The sequence below is a fragment of the Rhinichthys klamathensis genome, unplaced genomic scaffold, assembly GCF_029890125.1.
Source record: "Rhinichthys klamathensis goyatoka isolate OS25496 unplaced genomic scaffold, OSU_Roscu_1.1 h1tg000487l_1, whole genome shotgun sequence".
Classification (NCBI taxonomy): Eukaryota; Metazoa; Chordata; class Actinopteri; order Cypriniformes; family Leuciscidae; genus Rhinichthys; species Rhinichthys klamathensis.
Window position 1 is genome coordinate 785,261 of NW_026606974.1, and position 22,060 is coordinate 807,320.

A 22,060-nucleotide genomic window follows, 5' to 3' on the forward strand; every position below is an offset into this window, starting at 1 on the left:
CTGAACGTTTCAAGATGTAGGAAAATATTTTTTCTTTTAATAAATACGAAATTTCTCTGTCATTTCTTTCTTTTTGCTGTATCGAAAATGTACTGAACCGTTACACCCCTACACACAATCCACACATCATATACAATTTCAACCCGTTTGTCATCTCACTATACCCCAGTTGCCCAGTTGCGCATTAGATTAGATTATTAGACATACATTAGTGTCAACTTTGTTGTCATTGTGCAAATTACAATTATACAGACAATGAAAGGCAGTTAGCGTATTTTATGTTTAGTTGGTGAATAGCATAGGCTACTATTACACAGTAGCTATGTTAAGCGCACCAGAATAAAATATAATATTCAGAAGTAAAGAGTGTAGCTGACTTACAGATTCAGTTAACATCCACAAATGACTAAGCGCACGATTCAGGGAGAAGGCTACAGTGAACTCAGAGAAAACGCTACGTTTGTGAATAGGCTACTACAAATAATGGACGTGAATAAAATATAATATTCCGATATTTGTAAACCACAACCCTCTAATGTCAGAATGATAATATTTAAACCACAACCTGTGTGCTTCTTTTGTGCTTCTTTTACCGAGATATGCGAATAACAGACACACAGACAGACGTTTCTGTAATTTACAGATAGATGTATGTGGTCTGTGTATATATTATATTTATATATACTGTACGTGTGTGTGTGTAATGTATATTTTTAATCGCGATTAATCGATTTTACAGTATGTATGTGCAAAATCAGTTTTTGTGTGTGTTTTTAGTTGGTTTGGTGTGTTTGAGTGCTCATTGTTACAATTACACAGCAAAAGTTTAGTGACATTTTTATTTGTGCATGGTTGAAAGCAAATACGTCATTATGTAATTACTGACATAATGACGTACAATAAATATGGAAAATTTAACTATATATTAAAGGGATAGTTCACTTTGAAATACATTTTTGGTATGTTTTAGCTTACCTCAAGGGCATCCAAGATGTAGGTGTCTTTGTTTCCGCAGTAGTTTCAATTTTGATATTTTTAGGTCAAACCGTTCTTGTCTGTCAGTCATATAATGCAGGTCTATGGTCACAACCTTCCCGGGAAGGCATCCAGGAGGCATCCGGAACAGATGCCCGAGCCACCTCAGCTGACCCCTCTCAATGTGGAGGAGAAGCGTCTCTACACTGAGCTCCTCACGAGTGACCGAGCTTCTCATCCTATTTCTAAGGGATCGCCCAGCCCCTCTGCGGAGAAAGCTCATTTCGGCCGCCTGTATCCGGGATCTTGTCCTTTCGGTCATGACCCAAAGCTCATGACCATAGGTGAGAGTAGGAACCTAGATTGACTGGTAAATCGAGAGCTTCGCCTTACGGCTCAGCTCCTACTTCACCACGACAGACCAGTACATCGACCGCATTACTGCAGAAGCTGCACCGATCCATCTGTCAATCTCCCGTTCCATCCTTCCCTCACTCGTGAACAAAACCCCAAGATATTTAAACTCCTCCACTTGAGGCAGGAACTCTCCACCAACCTGAAGCCACCCTTTTCCGACTGAGGACCATGGCCTCGGATTTGGAGGTGCTGATTCTCATCCCAGCAGCTTCACACTCGGCTGCAAACTGTCCCAGTGCATGCTGAAGGTCCTGGTCTGAAGGGGGCCAACACGACAACATCATCCACAAAGAGCAGAGACGAAATCGTGTGGTCCCCAAACCTGACACCCTCCGGCCCCTGACTGCGCCTAGAAATTCTGTCCATAAAAATTATGAACAGAACCGGCGACAAAGGGCAGCCCTGCCGGAGTCCAACATGCACCCGGAAGAAGTCTGACTTACTGCCGGCAATGCGAACCAAGCTCCTGCTTCGTTCAAACAGGGACCGGACAGCCCTTAGCAAAGGACCCCGGACCCCATACTCCCGGAGCACTCTCCACAGGCCGCCACGAGGAACACAGTCGAATGCCTTCTCCAAATCCACAAAGCACATGTGGATTGGTTGGGCAAACTCCCATGAACCCTCCAGCACCCTGTAGAGGGTATAGAGCTGGTCCAGTGTTCCACGGCCTGGACGAAAACCGCACTGTTCCTCCTGAATCCGAGGTTCCACTATCGGCCGTATTCTCCTCTCCAGTACCCTGGCATAGACTTTCCCAGGGAGGCTGAGAAGTGTGATCCCCCTGTAGTTGGAACACACCCTCCGGTCCCCCTTCTTAAAAAGAGGGACCACCACCCCGGTCTGCCATCCCAGAGGCACTGTCCCCGAACGCCACGTGATGCTGCAGAGGCGTGTAAGCTAAGACAGCCCCACAACATCCAGAGACTTGAGGTACTCAGGGCGGATCTCATCCACCCCCGGTGCCTTGCCACCGAGGAGTTTCTTGACTACCTCGGTGACTTCAGCTAGGGTGATGTACGAGTCCACCTCTGAGCCCTCAGCCTCTGCTTCCTCATTGGAAGACGTGACGGCGGGATTGAGGAGATCCTCGAAGTATTCCTTCCACCGTCCGACGACATCCCCAGTTGAGGTCAACAGCTGCCCACCTCCACTGTAAACAGCATTGGTAGGGCACTGCTTCCCTCTCCTGAGGCACCGGACAGTTTGCCAGAATCTCTTCAAGGCCAGCCGATAGTCCTTCTCCATGGCCTCACCGAACTCCTCCCAGGCCCCAGTTTTTGCCTCCACAACCACCCAGGCTGCAGTCCGCTTGGCCTGCCGGTACCCGTCATCTGCCTCAGGAGTCCCACAAGCCAACCAGGCCCAATAGGACTCCTTCTTCAGCTTGACTTCCGGTGTCCACCACCAGGTTCGGGGATTGCCGCCTCGACAGGCACCGGAGACCTTACGACCACAGCTCAGAGCGGCCGCTTCGACAATGGAGGTGGAGAACATAGTCCACTCAGACTCAATATCTCCAGCCTCCCTCGGAATCCGGTCGAAGCTCCGCCAGAGGTGGGAGTTGAAGATCTCTCTGACAGGAGACTCGGCCAAATGTTCCCTGCAGACCCTTACAGTACGCTTGGGTCTGCCGAGTCTGTCCAGCTTCCTCCCCCGCCATCGGATCCAACACACCACCAGGTGGTGATCAGTTGACAGCTCTGCCCCTCTCTTCACCCGAGTGTCCAAGACATATGGCCGCAGGTCAGATGAAACGACCACAAAGTCGATCATCGACCTACGGCCTAGGGTGTCCTGGTGCCACGTGCAATGATGGACACCCTTATGCTTGAACATGGTGTTCGTTATGGACAAACTGTAACTAGCACAGAAGTCCAGTAACTGAACACCGCTCGGGTTCAGGTCAGGGGGGCCGTTCCTCCCAATCACGCCCCTCCAGGTGTCACTGTTGTTGCCCACGTGGGCGTTGAAGTCCCCCAGTACAACGACGGTGCTCGCATATGAGCCCCAACCCCCGGCCTGGCTCCAGGGTGGGGCCCCGGCTGCGCCATACCGGGCGACGTCACTGTCCTATAGTATATATAGTATTCTATACAGTGATAAAGGATATGTCGATTAGCATTGCATTATAAATATGCATTATCCTTATGAAAATAACCAAGATTTATTGAAGAACACTGATAAACCATATATTGTCACTTATTGCACTATGGTGTGTTAATTATGCTTAACCAGTCAACACATCTCTATCTGCAATTTATTCAGCTAAAGCAATAGCTGGATGTCTTCGTCTATATTACAGATTTCCTGGAACGTCAAAAGTTTAATATTTTATGGGTCTCACTTATGGACTTTCTGCACGAGGGCCCTCTCATGTAGAGTATGAATTAAACAAATTACAGGTTTATTTGTTTTGTATAGTGCTTTTCACAATACATATAGTTTTAAAACATGTGAGAGTTTAGCGTTTCATAATGCTCACATCGCCCTATTTTGGGTAAAAATACAACAAAACATTCCTCTCTAAAGATATTTGAAGTAAACATACGATAATCAATACGTTTTTATCCAAATTAGCACACTTTTGGACCTTCAAGGGATGTAAATATAACAAAACACAGAAAGGGGTCAGAAGTTAACAGGTTCATGTAACATTTCCCGTTTCAGGACTAGCAAAATAATTGCAACTGACTGTTGTGTTCTGCCATTGCCTCTTTCACTGACCGATCAAGCTGTAATAATACAAATACAAGTTAAATCAATGTAGGACAGTAACAATAACAAAACAACATATTTATTCCATGCATTACATTTGCAAACGCCAAAGGTGACCGCATGTCATGTCATAGTCTAATCTTATAGGAGTGCTCTATGACCTATGTTGTGTAAGTTAGTTACTGTAAAAAAGTCATTACTAGCTACTAATTAAGTGTAATTACATTACTGTGTTAAATGTTCACTCTAAAAAATATTGAATTACTTATTACTTTCTCTAGCCCATATCAACCAGTTGCCCCAGTATAGACAAAAAACTACACTTTTAATCATTTCAAATAAATGTAATGAGTTACAGTTTAAAATATATGTTTATATATATATATATATATATATATAATTAATTAATTTTAACGAATTATAATTAATTATAAATATTTTTATGTTTTAGAATTGACTGTAGCAGAATTAATAGTAAAATTATTTAATCAGTTCATACAATAAACAGAAAGCATAATCAATTATTAATTCTAGGAAATATATTATCTTCCTGGCCAAGAAAGAATAACCTTTTCCAGCTAAAGTAAATCAAGTACTAGCAGGGTAATAGCATAAGTAGCTAGATCAAGATGTTTAAGTGACTTCGATATTTTTGTGAGTGGCAAACACAGAGACAATAAAGTGTGATAATAAACGAAACTATGGTAGGCTACACACACAACTAAACTAAGAAAAGATTGTATACAGAATCAAGAAAGTAAAGAAAAGTGAAGAAAGAGAGAGAGAAGAAAAGAGAATGGCAAGATTACAATCAGTTAACCACAACCTACGAGAAACATCAGAGAATCAGGGTCACCTTAAAGGGGCCCAATAACTTAGAAACACATCTAAAGGCTGCAAACGGGTACTTGCATTGGTTTTGGTTGCTGAACAAGTTGCAGGAGATTCTTGAGATTCTTGATGATTTTGCCAGGAGTGTGCTGAAGCGTTCGTTTTGGGTTCTTGGGGTGGTCCACGTTGAATCCAAAGAAGTTAACTTGAAGATGAAGTTGCCGGAAGAAGACAGGAGGATGTTGTCTCAAAGAGGTTGAGCAAAGGAACTGACCTAATCAGATTCTCTTAAAGGTCCTATCAGTTCACACACATTTGGTGGGGTGACCAATCTAAGATGACCTGGAGAAAGTCTTTGTTCCATCTTATCTCCATTTGCATGTTCATGGTGGCATGGAGAATTTGTGCAGTCTTTACACAAAAGTATGGTAAAAAATATCCTGATGCAATTTATCATAACATATTGTACACCATTGATTATAAAATCAAAAGAGGATTATTTGGATACCAAGAAAGAGGGGATTTGAAGACACTGAAGCAGTGATACATCATCTTTGGATATCAACATTGGAAGTTACTCTAACATTACTAAAGAATCATAACTAGTCATAACTAATAAAACATAGAGACATGCATAAAACACAGAAGTACTATAAACATTTGAGAAAGTTTGTGGGTATGAAGGTAGTGTCCTTGGAAGTTTATCTCTATAGTCTTTGACTGGCTAGTGTCTCCTGTGCTGTCTTTTGAGGCTTGTAGACACAGTCTCTTGCTGAGATCGTTCAGTGGAGCCGAGGTGATAACAGCCTTTGAAGAGAACTGGTTTTAGAGCCGGCGATGACAACAGGGGAGAGGGGGAAGGTTTTCTGATGTCTAGGGCATTTTGATTAAGGCCATTCGCTACATAAACAATATACAATTGCAAGAATTATTCTTCAACTGACCAAAGTGTTTTTGTTCACCTTATAATGTTATCAATACTTACTCACGTTATAGCATTTGAGGTCAAACTTAAATCAGTGTCACCTGGTAATGTTGATAATCCCATTCATCATGTCACTTTTTTACTTAATATAATAACAAATAATTAATTACATTTATATAGCGCTTTTCTCTGCACTCAAAGAGCTTTACATAGAAGGGGGGATCTCCTCAACCACCACCAATGTGCAGTATCCACCTGGATGATGCGACGGCAGCCATATTGTTCCAGCTTACTGGTGGAGAGGAGACAGAGTGATGAAGCCAATGAGTATATGGGGATCATTAGGAGGCCATAATGGACAGACGCCAATGGGCCAATTGGGATTTTTAATGACCACAGAGAGTCGGGACCTCGGTTTAACGTCTCATCCTAAAGACGAATGACTTGAAGACTTGTCCTTTTGTCAAGTCACATGTATTTATATAACGCTTTTTACAATACAGATTTACAGAGATAACAGGAAAATAATGCAACAAAGTTTGTTTCCAGAAGAAAATAGCGTCACAGTCCAGCTTAACTAAGTTCAGTGATGTTTCATTTTTGTTGTAAAAAAGTTATTAATTTAGTTCATTTATATATATAGCCCCTGTGGAGAAAACCTGGGTGATATTAAACCCTTCAACATCTATTTTAATTTTTCAGTTGAAGGTCTGTCCTTTTGTGTATTGTTTGCTCACCTGTTAATAATTCCATTCATGTAGAACTATGGTAGAATGCTAAAAATATGTAAGTTCCTGCCTTTGTTACAAAAAGATAAGTTTCTATGTATATGTCCAACCTCTTTTATTTTGGGATACCTGTCTGGGGAATATTGTGTGGTCTCTACGTTGTACACTGTAATTAGGCTTGCTTTTGGAAAATGCAGCCCTGGTCAGAAAAAACAACAACACAAGAGAGAGAACAGAACACTATTTTCCATTTGCATTTATGTATTTGACACTGATCTTAAAATACAACTTTCAGTGCGCACAAGTTATATTCTAAGACGCTGTGTGTTATTTAACAAGTATGTGTGTTCCCTGGGAAATGAACCAATGATCTTGGAGGGGTAAACACAGCTCAGAATTTCATGTCTTATTTATTGTAAAGTCATTGTATACGGTCTTCATTGAACCAATAGGCAGTCATGTTTAATTGAATGATCTGTTATAGAAAATGAAAAGACCTCATATTTCACTTTGTGTTAAATTACAAAAAACATGCATAGGAATCAGACCACCGAAAGCAAAATTATTTTCTGTCTTCTGAGTTGCAGTAACATCTTCTAAAAGTCTTAGAAAAAAGAAACATCAAAAAGTGTCATTACATTTGAACACTATAAATGTTGGAAATATATAACAAAAATAATAATGAAAATGTGATTATTTTTTATTTGTCCTTAATTTTTCTATACATGTGATCTGTGTAACGTCTCATCTTTAACTAAAAATGAATATGCAGAAATATTCTTTATAATTATAGTTTGTTTTATACAAATAAAAGATCTTATGTTTTTGGTGAATATCTGCTACACCTGGGTCCAGTCAGGTGAGCATCACAAGAAGCATAGTAGGTGAAATAAAGGATGCCACGCTTTAATTTACAGCTGTGTGAGTGAGTCCCACGTTCAGGTCTGACCACACATCTCCCCGCCATGTCATTATAAAAGACATCACTGTCCCACACCTCAAATATGAGTTCATGACCAAACTCAATTGATCCAAAATCATAGCTGATGTTCCATTCAGGATCATTGTTGTCCATAACCACTTCAGTCTCCTCATACATATGGTTGTACCAAACTTTCACGTAACCGTCAGTGCGTGTGAAGAGATCTGCTTTCAGGCCTGCGGCTCTCTGCACCAACACTGCCAACCTGCCACGGCTGGCTCGCATAGGGCAGCAGTTGTTGTCCAGATTTGGTGTCTGAGAACATCCTTGATTCACCTTGTGATCTACAGAAAGCAAGTTCTCTTCAATATACTCTGTTACTGCACTTTTCAGATTAGTACTAACCTCTGGATCAGCCACCAGATGATGGAGAGGGAAAATTGCATATGATATAACATCAGGGTTGTCATGTAAGCTCTTCATCCAGTTTAAGTACGCTTCAGTTGGGCTTTGGTTTAAATCAAGGTCTGGAAAGTATTTCTCACCTCCCAGCACCTCTATCTTGTGTGTCATGAAGCCCTGGTAGAATCCCATGCTCATGTTATCTTTAAGGATTTGAGAGCATTTGTTGGAGAGGGAGGCATTAGCTGGCAGGAAGCCCAAATTCATCTTTAACTCAATATTCAGACAGTTCTTGATATCCGTCTCAGAGAAGCCCTTCAGGGTTGCAAGACAAGTTCGAAAAGCCGTGACCCGTCTCACTCGGCCTCCCAGATGGACTTGACGTATGTAATGAGTGCCGTACGTATCTATAGTCCTTCGGTACAGGGTTTTTGTTTTGTCATCATACTGTGCCGGAAGTCGCTGGAGATGGTTTGCAAATTCGATGCTGATCTCTGGGTGATCTGTAACTCTGTAACTGTAAATGAACAAAAAAATAAGTCATCTGTCAGCAGATTCTGAGTGTGTTTTCTAAATAAAGCTGTAATTTGCCTGATGTGTTTTTTGACAGTTATTTGGTCAAGGGACATGATAAGAAAGTACTTAGTAAAGCATGTGGTTGTTTTTTTTTGTTTAGATAAAACTGAGATTTGACTGACTTTTTGGTTTTCAAGTGTTTTATGACTAAATTGTTTGGTCAGATGAGGGTTGCATGCAAATCAAAACATGTTTGAGATAATGCTTCTTCTTCCTCGTCATACATAATCCTAAATTTCCCAAGGAAAAGAAAACTGACATTCAAATAATTTACTTGCACTGCAGCTTGCTTTTAAAGGTTGCTAAAGTAGGATCTTTTGGGCCTAGAAATATGTCTCTGAACAGCCAACAAGAATAAAACTTAAAATACAAAAAATAAAAATTATATAAAAAATATTAACCTAATAATGTCAAATTACAAAACTCACTTTCAGACACCAGCAAGCGTTTGAAATAACTTCCTTGCAACCCGATGGGGATTCTGATCACCGTATGAAAGTGAGTTTTGAACTGAAAATTCTTTAAAATGTCTTAAATGTTGATGTTAGCTGGTAGCCTGATATAATAACATGGGAAATGAGCAGCGGTTTTGACCATCTCATGTCTGACTCAGGTAAACCCTGCCTTTGTTCATGACCACTCCTCAAGTCTAGACCAAGTTATTCGGCGTGCCAAAAACCTTGGCCGTTGGCCCAGAGGAAGCCCAGATGAGGCCAGATCAAGCCCTAGAAGTGACAGTGGAAATGCGACTAGCGGGGGCGCTGTTGGAGACCGAGCATGTAGGACGTGTCTCCCTTTTGTTCCGCTAGTTTGTTTTTATTTTAACTTTTTAACACAGTTTCTTTTTATTAATTTGGCCGGTGTACATTTGTGACAAGTACTAGTTCAGTTTTGGTGTGTTTTGGGGGAATTTCAATCGACAATGTCAGCTGCACGTGGAAACTCGGCTCGCACTGGCCGTGCTAAGGATTCTCCCTCGACTGAGCCCGCATCTCCGCCGAAGGTGGTCACGGACCCCGAGTGTGCGCCCAATTTGGATCACCTACAGGCTATGTTAGACCAGTTGAAAGGGGACATTTGCGGAAAAATAGACTCGCTGGCTTGCGAGCTTTGAGCGGACATTTCTTCGGTAAGAGAGGAGCTTAGACACGCAATTGAACCGATGCAACAAAAACTTAGCTCTCATGATCAAACTATCACAGAGTTGCAGCGCGCGTGCACTGACCATAGTGACCTGCTAACTTCACTGGATTCAACAGTTTCCACGCTGAAAGCCGAGGTTAAACTGCTGGCCGACAAATGTGGGTAGAGCGAGGGGGAACAATACGGCCGAAGGTGGGCGCCCAACCGAATTTATTGCACAGCTGCTGATGGACTCCCTCGGTCTGGGTTGCCCCTACTCGATCGTGCGCATCGCACTGTCTGATCCAAGCCCAGTGACGGTAAACCACCCCAACCCTTTGTGATTCGTGTGCACTTTTTTCACGTGAGGAATGACATTTTACGCCGGGCTAGCGAGGCTTCTCTTCTCCATCAAGGCAAGAAACTGTTTCTCTTTCCTGACAACACTTCGTCAGTTGCGAAGAAATGCGCTGCATTCACGGACGTCAAACGTCTGTTACATTCATGTTCTGGAGTGAAGTTTGGATTGAGGTTTCCCGCGACTTTAAAAATCACTCTTCCCGGTGGAGTTACACACACCTTTGAGGACCCAGCCACTGCAATGGACTTTGTCAAGGTGAACTTAAAGTCTGGTGTCTCTTCTGTTGAAGTTTGAAAGCGGCTGGCAGTTTGTTTGGTAAACTGGGGGTTAATTTAACCCAATTTCTGATGTTAAGCTCTCCTGCTTTAAGTTCGTGTCACTTGGACTTGAGTCACTTTTCATATTTTGCTACTGTGTTTGTTTATATATTTATTTTATGCTTTATTACAAACTCGCACGAGCACTACTGGTTTGTGCTGTTAAAGGGGTCATATAATGGTAGCCTACATGCACTTTTACAAGTTGATTGTACTGAAATGTGTGTTGGCAGTGCCTGTACACAACCATCATAAAATGATAAAAATCCATCCAGTGTTTTTGTTTTAATCTCTTTATATGTTTTCCCCTGTCTCAAATCGAGCCGTTCGACCGTGTGACGTCACACGCTCGGAAGCCCCTCCCACGATTGTTGATTGACAGCAGCGTTTCAACACAGACCCGCCCTCGCTCGTGAGCGAGCTGTCAATCATAGTCTAAGCGATTGTGGTGTTCTGTTCTTGGGTGTAATAACGAACACAGCAGTCATTTTAATGTTCCTAAATCCGAACCGCTGAAGACGCAGTGGCTGAGTTTGTTTTCGAAGGGAATATTCCCCACGAGCAACGTCAATGCTCTCATGTTTGCGCGAATCATTTCTCACACCAGACTGCTTTATAATTGAGGGTCAGTATAAAGCTGGTTTTGCTAAGAAGCTGCTCATGAAAAAAGGATCGGTACCAGCTATTCATGTTCCTGCTGAACCTTTAGAACAACTGAGGTGAGTGTAACGTTTTATTAAACTTTATATTAATATTTATATTAATCTTTGCAAATCGCTAGCTGCACGCTTCACAATGAATGCGTCTAAGGTTTACACTTAGGGTACATTACGGCATGTTTTCTATGTATGATGTTCTCAATATAATTCATAATCCCACGTTTATACTGAACAACGCGTTATGGTTATTGTGTTATTGTGTTACAAATGGTGTACGCACAGAACAGGGAGGCGGGGTGAGCAAAGCTCATTATCATTTAAAGTCATATGCACTGAAACGGCGTGCTGAAAACAGAGCTGTTTTTGACCAAGTAAAATAAGTGTTTTCTTACAATACTAATGAGAATTTGTAATTATTCTTGAAATACACCTCTGGTGCAACTCAGACACATCATCAGTGATGTATCCTGGGTTCATTGGGTGTTTCGGGTCTCACAACATCATACACCCTCGCCCAGGCGACCCAGCCAGGGTTGATCAGGCCCTGGCTTGTGTCTGAGTAGCTTGTAAGATCCACGGATCGCCCCGCTTGATCCATAGCCATCTTGACGCCTTTTCGGCGGCGTCCGTGATGTTCTTGATGGCTTTTCTGATGTGCAGTCCCTCCACTCCAAGCATCTTGAGGGCCCTAATCAGTGACTGGCCGACGAATCCTCTGCACCCGACCTCGATGGGATTACATCGGGTCCTCCACCCCCTGCTTCGGCATTCGCCTGCCAGCTCCTCATACTTGGCCCTCTTCCTCTCAAAAGCCTCCTCCATCCGGTCCTCCCAGGGAACAGTCAACTCCAGCAGGACCACTTGCCTTGTTATTTCTGACACCAGGACAATGTCTGGCCTGAGTGTGGTCACTGCGATGTTTTCTGGGAATTTGAGCTGTTTCCCAAGGTCGACCTTCAGCTGCCAGTCCTGTGCTGTTGCCAGCAGCCCCCCTGATTGCTTCAGGCACTGGTGTGGCTTCTCCCCAGCTTTAACAAAGCCGATGTTCTGCCTTGCTGGCTGCTGGTATCTACTGCACGCGATCCCAGTGCTGATAACCTCTGCAATGACCCTCAGTACTTGGTCGTGGCGCCAACGGTAGCGCCCCTCTCCCAGTGCTTTTGAGCAGCAGCTCAAGATGTGCTCTAAAGAGCCTCCTCTCTGGCAGAGTGGGCACAGTGGTGTCTCTGCCAGGCCCCAGCGGAAGAGATTGGATGGACTGGGGAGGACATCATAGACAGACTGAACCAGGAATTTAATCCGGTGTGGCTCAGACTTCCACAATTCTGTCCACGATATTATCCGGTCTGCCGCCTGCTCCCATCGAGTCCATGCTCCCTGTTGCCTCATCCCTACTGACCTGCTGCAGCGGACTTCTTCCACCCCAGCTCGGACCTCCTCTTGAATCAGCTGCCTCCTTTCCTTCCCCTGGGCCTTGTTAAAGCGAGGTCTTGGATTGCTCCCGAGTCCTGCCCGTCCAGATGCCACTGCCCCCATCAGCTCACTATGTCGCAGCCGTGACTCAGCCTGGTCTACTGCCTCTTGGGCCTTCCACTTCCTGCCGGTTCTGACTTCTATGCCTGCCGCAGAGACCTTGATGTCACTGGAGTCTCTATACAGTAGCACCTCTCTTGATCGGGATACCATAAACTCTTCCTTCAGAATGCTGAAGGGCAATTTTAGCTTGTTCTTCCTCCAGTACAAGGCGATGTCACTGAGGCTTCGTGGTAGGCCTAGCCACTTCCGCAGGGAACTGCTGACTTTCCTCTCAAAGCATTCAACGGTGGTAATTGGCACATCGTAGACCAGCAGTGGCCAGAGCAGTCGGGGCAGGATGCCGTGCTGGTAGATCCAGGCTTTAAATTTACCTGGCAGGCCTGACTTGTCCACAGCCGTCAGCCAGATTACCAACTGGTTGGTGGTTGTCTGGAGAGCTGCGGTGTCCTTCAGGGTGCAGTCGTAGGTCTTACCCAGACTCTTGACTGGATTTTCTCCGACAGATGGTATCTGGATGTCTCCTAGTGAGAAGCAGAACTGGTCTGTAACCTTCCCTTTCTTTACCACCAGGGACCTGGACTTAGCTGGCTTGAAATCCATCCGAGCCCAGTTGATAAGGTGCTCGAGCCCTTGGAGGATCCATCTGCACCCCGGAACCGATGTTGTGGTCACCGTCAGATCATCCATAAATGCTCTTATGGGGGGCTGCCGTATGCCTGACTTGGTGAGTGGGCCTCTGCACTCTACCTCTGCAGACTTCACCAGCATATTCATCGCCAAGGCAAACAATATCACGGAAATAGTACATCCCGTGATAATGCCCTTCTCAAGCCGATGAAATGCAGATGTTTCCGTTCCAGAGGTGACTCTCAGACTGAAGGAATTATAATAATCCAGCATGAGGTGCTTTGTCTTGTCTGGAACGTGGTGTCGGTCAAGTGCGGCTTCTACCAGCCTATGAGGGATTGACCCGTAGGCGTTGGCGAGGTCGAGCCAGAGGACTGCCAGATCCCCTTTGCCTTCACGTGCCTCACGTAAGAGCTGAGTGACAACTCCTGTATGCTCGATACATCCTGGCATCTTTGGGACTCCCCCCTTCTGCACCGAGGTATCGATGTACTTGTTCCTCAGAAGGAACTCCGTCAGGCGTCGGGCAAGAATACTAAAGAAAATTTTGCCCTCAACACTGAGGAGCGAGATGACTCTGAACTGTTCGATGGTACTTGAGTTCTCCTCCTTCGGGATCCAGACACCCTCTGCGTGTCGCCACTGTTGCGCCACCTTCCCCCTCCTCCAGATGACCTTGATTAGTTTCCATAACCTCTTCAAGAGTCTGGGGCACCTCTTATAGACGACGTACGGCACTCCACTCGGGCCTGGTGTGGAGCTAGTTCTAGCAGCCTTGACGACTTCTTCTACTTCTTTCAAAGTTGGCTCCCTGATGTTAAATTCCGAGGTGGGTTCCGGCGGAGTTATCAACGTTTTACATGGCCCGAGGTCTTTGTCTCTTGCACTGTCACTGTAGGTGGTGCTGAGGTACTTGTTAACCTCTTCTTCAGTGCACGCAAGATGGCCACTTTTTTTCTGCCCGAGGATCTTCTTCGTAAATCCAAAAGGGTTAGAAATGAAGGCGACACGTTTCCTGGCTCTCTCCTTGCCCCTCCTCCTATGCCACTCAGCTCGCCGGAGGGTGGTTAGTCTTTTCCTCAGGGTGTGGCGGAGTTCTGCCAGACCAGCCTTTTCCTCCTCCCTTGCCTGCTTAAACTGCCGCCCGAGCAGTCTGAGCTCACTCCTTAGCTGGCTGATCTTCACTTCCCGTCGGTTTGGCTCTGCCACACCTCTGGTCAGCTGTTGTTCCTTAATACCAAACCTTTCGGCTCCGATGCTGATGATCATTGCTGACAGAGCCCGCAGCTTCTGGTCTACACCCCCCCTTGCAGTAGCTTCAAGGATTTTGTCCAGGTCCTCATCGAACTGGAGCCACTCTCTCTCCTTGTTGGCAGCAGGCCACTTGACCCGGCGGTGTTCGGAATGTCTGACATGGGGTGGGGCTTGTGGTGCGTGGAGGTTCTGGGCACTGTGGGGTGACTCCGGGCCGGGCTCCTCCTGCGTCTCACCAGGTATTGGACCTGTGCGTTGCACCACCTGCTTCCCGATCAAGCATTTCATTTTAGCCTGGTGGATCTTCAAGCCATGCCGGTTCTTGCAGGCTTTGCCACATACGCAAACTGCACTCATAGTCGTTTCTCCATAAGCATTGGTCGTTACCTGTGTGTCCGTCCTGTTGGGGTGCTCATTCTCCCCCCCTCTCGGGCACCCCTGGGGGTATGGTTCATTAGGGGTTTTCGTAGCTTGTTTATGGGTGCATCCTCACGGAAGCTGCAGTTTGGGTTGCTGGCCCTTGCTGCCCCGGTTACTGTCTTCCCAGTTGCCAGCTGTCTCTCCAGCAGTCCCCATACTCTTCATGGTTGTCATCCGGACTGTTCCCGGAAGTCACTGACTTAGTCAGATGGGATAATTCTTGAAATACACCTCTGGTGCAACTCAGACACATCATCAGTGATGTATCCTGGGTTCATTGGGTGTTTCGGGTCTCACAACATCATACACCCTCGCCCAGGCGACCCAGCCAGGGTTGATCAGGCCCTGGCTTGTGTCTGAGTAGCTTGTAAGATCCACGGATCGCCCCGCTTGATCCATAGCCATCTTGACGCCTTTTCGGCGGCGTCCGTGATGTTCTTGATGACTTTTCTGATGTGCAGTCCCTCCACTCCAAGCATCTTGAGGGCCCTAATCAGTGACTGGCCGACGAATCCTCTGCACCCGACCTCGATGGGATTACATCGGGTCCTCCACCCCCTGCTTCGGCATTCGCCTGCCAGCTCCTCATACTTGGCCCTCTTCCTCTCAAAAGCCTCCTCCATCCGGTCCTCCCAGGGAACAGTCAACTCCAGCAGGACCACTTGCCTTGTTATTTCTGACACCAGGACAATGTCTGGCCTGAGTGTGGTCACTGCGATGTTTTCTGGGAATTTGAGCTGTTTCCCAAGGTCGACCTTCAGCTGCCAGTCCTGTGCTGTTGCCAGCAGCCCCCCTGATTGCTTCAGGCGCTGGTGTGGCTTCTCCCCAGCTTTAACAAAGCCGATGTTCTGCCTTGCTGGCTGCTGGTATCTACTGCACGCGATCCCAGTGCTGATAACCTCTGCAATGACCCTCATTAAAGTATATTACAAACTTTTAATTTAGACCTTAAAGAATCATACTAGCTTGTACAAAAATGACATTATATGACCCCTTTAACGGAGCGTGTTAGGATGTTTTTGGTAGTTTGTGGGATTTGCACCAATCTTATTTAGGGAAGACGCTTCAGCTCGTGGGGTGGTGGGTGGGTGTGTGAGTTCTCCTTTTTTCTCTCATTGCGTGTTTTGTGTTTTCTTTAATCAGGTCGATCATGTTTTAATTTATTTCTGTGACTGTTATACATTCCATGCTGCAGTGTTCACTAATACTTGACTGGCATATGCAGCAGTCTAGGATGCCTCAACAATCAGGGACAGGACTTAAATTTGTTAGCTGGAATTGTAATGGTCTAAATCAGCCTATTAAACGTAGCAAAGTTCTTCACCATCTTCAACAATTAGGAGCCCATATTGTTTTCCTTCAAGAAACTCATTTAAAATCTTCCAGCCATATCAGATTAAAGGGGAGGTGGGTCAGTCAAGTTTTTCATTCTAGTTTTAATTGTAAATCTAGGGGTGTTGCAATTTTGATTCACAAATCGGTTCCTTTTGTGTGCTCTAATGTAATAGCTGACCCCAATGGAAGGTTTGTGTTTGTAACGGGTCAGCTATATAGTAATTATGTGATTCTGGCTAATGTGTATGGTCCAAACTGGGATGATGACAATTTTTTCCATCAATTGTTCCCCAAATTACCTGACATGTCCACACATCTACTTATTATGGGGGGTTACTTCAACTGTTGGCTTAATCCGGTATTAGATCGCTCTTCTACTAGACCAGGAGTGCCCTCAAAGTCTTCTAAGACCATTTTATCCTTTATGGATGAGTTCTCGGTCTCTGATCCATGGCGCTTTCTTAATCCGTCTGGTAAAATTTATTATTTTTTCTGTCATGTACATCACTCCTTTTCTTGTATTGATTATTTTCTACTGGACAACCGCTTTCTCCATTCTATTCAGTCTTGCTCTTATGATACTATTCTAATATCAGATCATGTGACCACACTGGAGTTATTCATACAGGAGCGCGAACGTACGTGCCCCCCTTGGCGTCTCAATACACGCCTGCTATCTAATGAGGATTTTGTTCAATTTGTTTCTAATCAAATTGACTTTTTTCTTACTACCAACAGTACTCCAGGGATCTCAGCCTCCCTTCTTTGGGAGACTTTGAAAGCATACATTAGAGGTGAAATTATTTTATACAGCAGCTATGAGAACAAACAAAGTAAAAAAAATTAAAGGAATTGAGGTTACGAATCTCCCAGCTTGATAATATCTATGCTTCCTCCCCATCCCCTAACATATATAAGGATCGTCTCTCTCTTCAGGCTGAGTTTGATGTTCTTTCTACTAAAGAGGTTGAGGAGCTCTAATTTGAGGCTAAATATTGTTATTATGAATCTGAGGATAAGGCGACCAAACTTTTAGCCCATCAGCTTCGACAGGCTTCCTCCTCTCAGCAGATTTCACAAATTAATACTCCTTCTGGCGTCACTACCGATCCTAAAAAAATTAATGATCAGTTTAAACGGTTTTACTCTTCTTTATATACTTCTGAGGTTGGGTCTGATCTGTCTGCCCTGGATAGTTTTTTTGACTCACTGGAGTTGGTTAAGGTAGATGCTGATATTGCTGAGCAGTTAGAGGGCCCAATCATCATAGATGACCTTAAACGGGCAACATTTTCTATGCAGTCTGGAAAATGTCCAGGCCCGGATGGTTTTCCGACGGAGTTTTACAAGACCTTTTTTGACAAATTAGCACCAGTTTTGATAGAAATGTTCAATGAATCTCTTACTCTTTCTAAATTACCTCAGACTCTAAATCAGGCCTCCATATCATTACTCTTAAAAAAGAATAAGGACCCTCTGTCCTGCTCAAGTTATCGTCCAATTAGTCTTTTATCTGTAGATGTAAAACTTCCATCCAAATTATTAGCTATGCAACTGGAATCAGTTTTGCCTTTAATAATAAAGTTTTGTCCAGAACAGACATGGGTTCTTTAATCTCAGACGACTTCTCAATGTTGTTTATAATCCTTCTACATCAATGGGGCCGGAAGCCGTAATCTCATTAGACGCGGAGAAGGCTTTTGACAGAGTGGAGTGGAACTACCTTTTCTACGCTTTGGAGAAATTTGTTTTTGGCCAGGAGTTAATTTCTTGGATTAAGTTGCTCTATTCATCCCCTGTGGCTTCAGTCAGAACTAATGACACACATTCAGAGTATTTCCCTTTGCACCTCTCCACTCGTCAAGGTTGTCCTCTGAGTCCTCTTGTATTTGCTGTTGCTATTGAACCTCTGGCTATAGTGCTTCGTTCAGAGCCACGCATCACTGGAATTACAAGATATGGTCTTGAACAGGAGGTCTCCCTCTATGCCGATGACTTATTACTATATGTGTCCAATCTCTCTATCCCAGTTCCAGCTGCTCTTGACATCCTTAGTTCATTTGGTCAGATTTCAGGCTATAAACTAAATTTGGACAAGAGTGAGCTGTTTCCTTTAAATCAAGGTGCCCAGAATGCTGCTCAGGGTTTCCCATTCAAAATTCTTCCATTTGGCTTTAAATACCTTGGTATCCGGATTTGTTACCGATTTGAAGATCTGTTTGATTATAATTTTGCCCCTTTGTTAGATCAGATACGGATGGACTTTCAACGGTGGTCACTGTTGCCTCTTTCCCTTGTGGCCAGGGTCAATTCGGTTAAGATGAATATCCTTCCCAAATTGTCTAATCTCTTCCAGTGCATACCTATCTTTCTCCCTCAGTCTTTTTTTCACAAATTAGACAAATCAGACAAATCAATCACTGAGTTTATCTGGAACAGGAAGGTCCCTCGTTTGCGAAAGGAGCTGTTGCAGAGACCTAAGACCATTGGGGGCTTTGCCCTTCCTAACTTGAGGTTTTATTACTGGGCTTCCATCCTTAAAGTAATTCAGCTTTGGATTTCTCTGGAGGGGGCACCAGTTTCTCCTACATGGTTGACTATGGAGATGTTTTCTGTTAAACCTGCTTCGTTGACTGCTCTCATCCACACTCCCCTTAGCTTTTCTCCCTCCCTTTTTTGCAATAATATCTTAGTTAAATCCACTTTTAAAATTTGGAAGCAATTTCGACGCTATTTTGGTCTACAGACCTTCTCTTTCCTAGCACCTTTATCAGCTAACCCTGTTTGTCACCCTTCCTTAATCGATGGGGCTTTTTCTTTGTGGTCTGACTATGGCATCAAGGCATTTAGGGACTTGTATATTGCTGGTACATTTGCATCCTTCCAGCAACTCTCAGAGAAATTCCATTTGCCTAGGCAGCATTTTTTTTAGATATCTTCAAGTTCGAAGTTTCATTCACAATCTTAGCCCCAACTTCCCAAATCTCCCAGAGGCCTCTCTAATTGGCTAATTTTTAACCCCATTGCCTACCATTAAGGGTGCTATTTCATGTTTATACAATCTTATCTATTCTTTGCAGCTTACTCCGCAGCATAAAATTAAAACCCAATGGGAGGAGGATCTAGGGGAGGGGATCTCGGAGGAGCTGTGGGATGCCATTTTGCGTCGGGTTCACTCCTCATCAATTTGTGCTAGACATGGTCTGACCCAGTGCAAAATTCTACATCGTACCCATCTCACTCGAGTTAGGCTTTCCAAAATCTATAATGATGTCGATCCCATGTGCATTAGATGTCGTCAGGCTCCAGCTACCCATGCCCATATGTTCTGGTCTTGCCCTTCACTACATAATTGTTGGACACAGATATTTAACTCTATTTCTGTTTGTACAGGGGTTCAATTTGATCCAGCAGCATGTACCGCTTTGTTTGGGGTTTTACCTCCTACTTGCAGCTTCCTAAATATAAAGCTGACTTTGTAGCCTTTATCTCCTTATTGGCTAGACGTTTGATTTTATTGAGGTGGAAGTCTCCCTCGCCGCCTTCTCACTCGTCTTGGATCAAGGACATCCTTCAGTTCGTGAAGTTGGAGAAATTTAGGTGCTCGATACATGGTTCTCATTCAAAGTTTAATGAAACTTGGGGTCATTTTTTGCACATGTTGAGGGATTGATTTTTACGGCTATTCCAGAGTAGCCACCCTGATTGTCTTCTAATTGTGAGTTTTTTTCTTGTGTGAATTTGTAGCATGCTGGGATGTTTTTATTTATCTCTCTGTAAGCGAACATATTGGGCTTTTATTTAGCAGTGGGTGACCTTTTTTTTTTTTTTTTTTTTTTTTTTTTTTTTTTTTTTGTTAGTTGTTCTTGACACTGTTTTGATTCCCGAATTGTTACCTCTTGATTTTGTTATGTCACTGAAAAAATCAACAAATAAATGTTTAAAAAAAAAAGGAAATGAGACTAGCCTTTGGCTCAACAGTGGAAACACATTACGAAAGGTTCCAATTGTTACCATTCTGTGACAAGTTAAACTAAAAAGTCAGGAGAAATACAATGCTATAAATACAGAAATACAATGCTAAATGAATCAAACTCTTATGAACTTACCTGTAATATGTGCAACTGATCTCATGGAGGGCAAATGTTGCCTTATCCATTGCATTCTGAGAATGGGCAAATTTAGCTATGTCTGAGCGGCTCCCTCCCAAAATCACCTTTCCGATGTCATCAAGGCTAAGGTCCATTTCCCAGTTGTTGTTGATGAGTGATGTTGAACTCTTCATAAGGGAGTCAACAGAATGATGAAGAGCGGTAGAAAGCTGTTTGCTGCAGCGGCTGAAGGGACGCCAGTCTAGCATGGCTGAGGGAAGTTTCTGCATCTGCCCACCCTGAAAGCGGTTCTTGCAGACCGTACAAGTGCCGTTGTCCATGTGTGACTTGACATTGATCAAAAATGCCCCTTTACGGCGCATCCTGACAACATCAAAGCCTTCGCCCGCCAGGTTGTAACCAGGCACAAATGGGGCTTTCTCACATTCTACCTGAGAGCCTGTATGGCAAGCTGAACTTGTGTCCCAGTGTGTCAAGATCAGAGAAATGCAGAGAAAGATGTGGAAACCACAGTGATTTGTCTCCATGATGATGTCTACAGGGAAATACAGAGGGTTCACATGTAATATTTCATTTCTTCCAGAATGGAAATAAACATTATTGAAGCAATATGCATGCAAAATGAAAAGAAAAATACTGAAAGAATATTATTCTGAAATTATATTTAAAGTATGGATTGCATTTTGTTTTGTATTATTTATGCTGAAATGGCATTGAAATCTACTATAAAATAAAAAAAACCTCACCAAGTTCAATTTTATCCACCGAGTAGCTTTCATGTAACAGTCTGTTCCAGCTGTGTTACACCACCATATTGACCTACTTCAGAAAAAGCCGTTTTCTGTGTTCTTCCGAAAATACAGTTTCCTCATAAAACGTTATTGCCGTAGAGTCACTTTCTGGAATGCTAATGTTGAAAAGGAGCATTGTGTGGAAGCTTGAGCCCGTGGCATTTGTGGAAGGGAGTGTCTTCCTTTTAGACCCTTTCTTCTGCTGGACAGATTTCATCCGCTGACTGATTTTGTTTAGATTTTTTTTTATAGTGAATACCAACTGTGCAATGGGGGAGGGTTGTCGTGAGACTTCGCATAAGGGATAACATGTAGTATTATTATTTTTTTAGGATTATGTGGAAACACACTGTGTCATGTTTTGATTTGTCTATGTTGTATAGAAAATTTACAGAGAACAAAAATGCCAAATTTAACATTACAACAGACTAAAAAAAAGAAGTCTGTATTTAGAAGCCTTTAACTCAAAAATGAGTCAAATGTCAAACATAGAGGTGTTGTTAGATTGTATAATTAATGGTTAATTCTAATAATTTAGAATTAATTAACATTATTAGTTAATTCTAATAATGTTTAATATCCTCACATTTTTTGATTGACCATTTTGATTTTATCTCTCTATTTGTGTGTGTTTGTATAATTCATGGTTAATTCTAATGTTTAATTATCCTCAAATGTGATTGGCCATTTTGATTGTATCTCTCTATTTGTGTGTGTGTGTATGTTCCGGACAGACTTGTGCATCAGTGGTGGGGATTCTTCCAAGTGATGCTCACTGCAGAGCCAAATGAAGTCCCGCTCCCCCTCTCTGGACATTATGGGTGGAGCTTGACCGAATTAGGTTTAGGTTGATAGGGTGTGGCTGGACATCAACCTCCACCCATTGGCATTGAGCTGTCTCTCAGTTTGCAAGTATGTGACATGTGAAAGCCAAGTATGGTAAGCCATAGGAGTAAGCCATATGGTAAGCCACATTAGGAGTAGTGAACACACACACACACACACACACACACACATACTGCAAACCCTGGA

The 22,060-nt window shown here is 43.6% G+C and overlaps 1 protein-coding gene across 1 annotated transcript; it reads right to left on the reverse strand.

The window, feature by feature from the left end:
- Positions 1–7,015: 7,015 nt before the first annotated feature.
- Positions 7,016–21,263, reverse strand: LOC130072420 (perforin-1-like). The gene is made up of 3 exons (XM_056237510.1): positions 20,984–21,263; positions 20,235–20,772; positions 7,016–8,435 (listed from the first exon to the last, which is right to left on the reverse strand). Exons 2-3 carry the CDS (start codon positions 20,762–20,764, stop codon positions 7,412–7,414), a joined length of 1,554 nt encoding a protein of 517 aa, XP_056093485.1. The 5' UTR covers positions 20,765–20,772; positions 20,984–21,263; the 3' UTR covers positions 7,016–7,411.
- Between the last annotated feature and the right edge of the window lie 797 nt (positions 21,264–22,060).

What these genes read in the sequence shown, in the direction of transcription:
- LOC130072420 (XM_056237510.1), bottom strand. Translation starts at nt 20,764, where the DNA reads ATGGAGACAAATCACTGTGGTTTCCACATCTTTCTCTGCATTTCTCTG. An exon ending in ATCAGTTGCACATATTACAG is followed by an intron (nt 8,436 to 20,234) that starts GTAAGTTCATAA and finishes GTTCATTTACAG; the next exon opens with TTACAGAGTTACAGATCACC.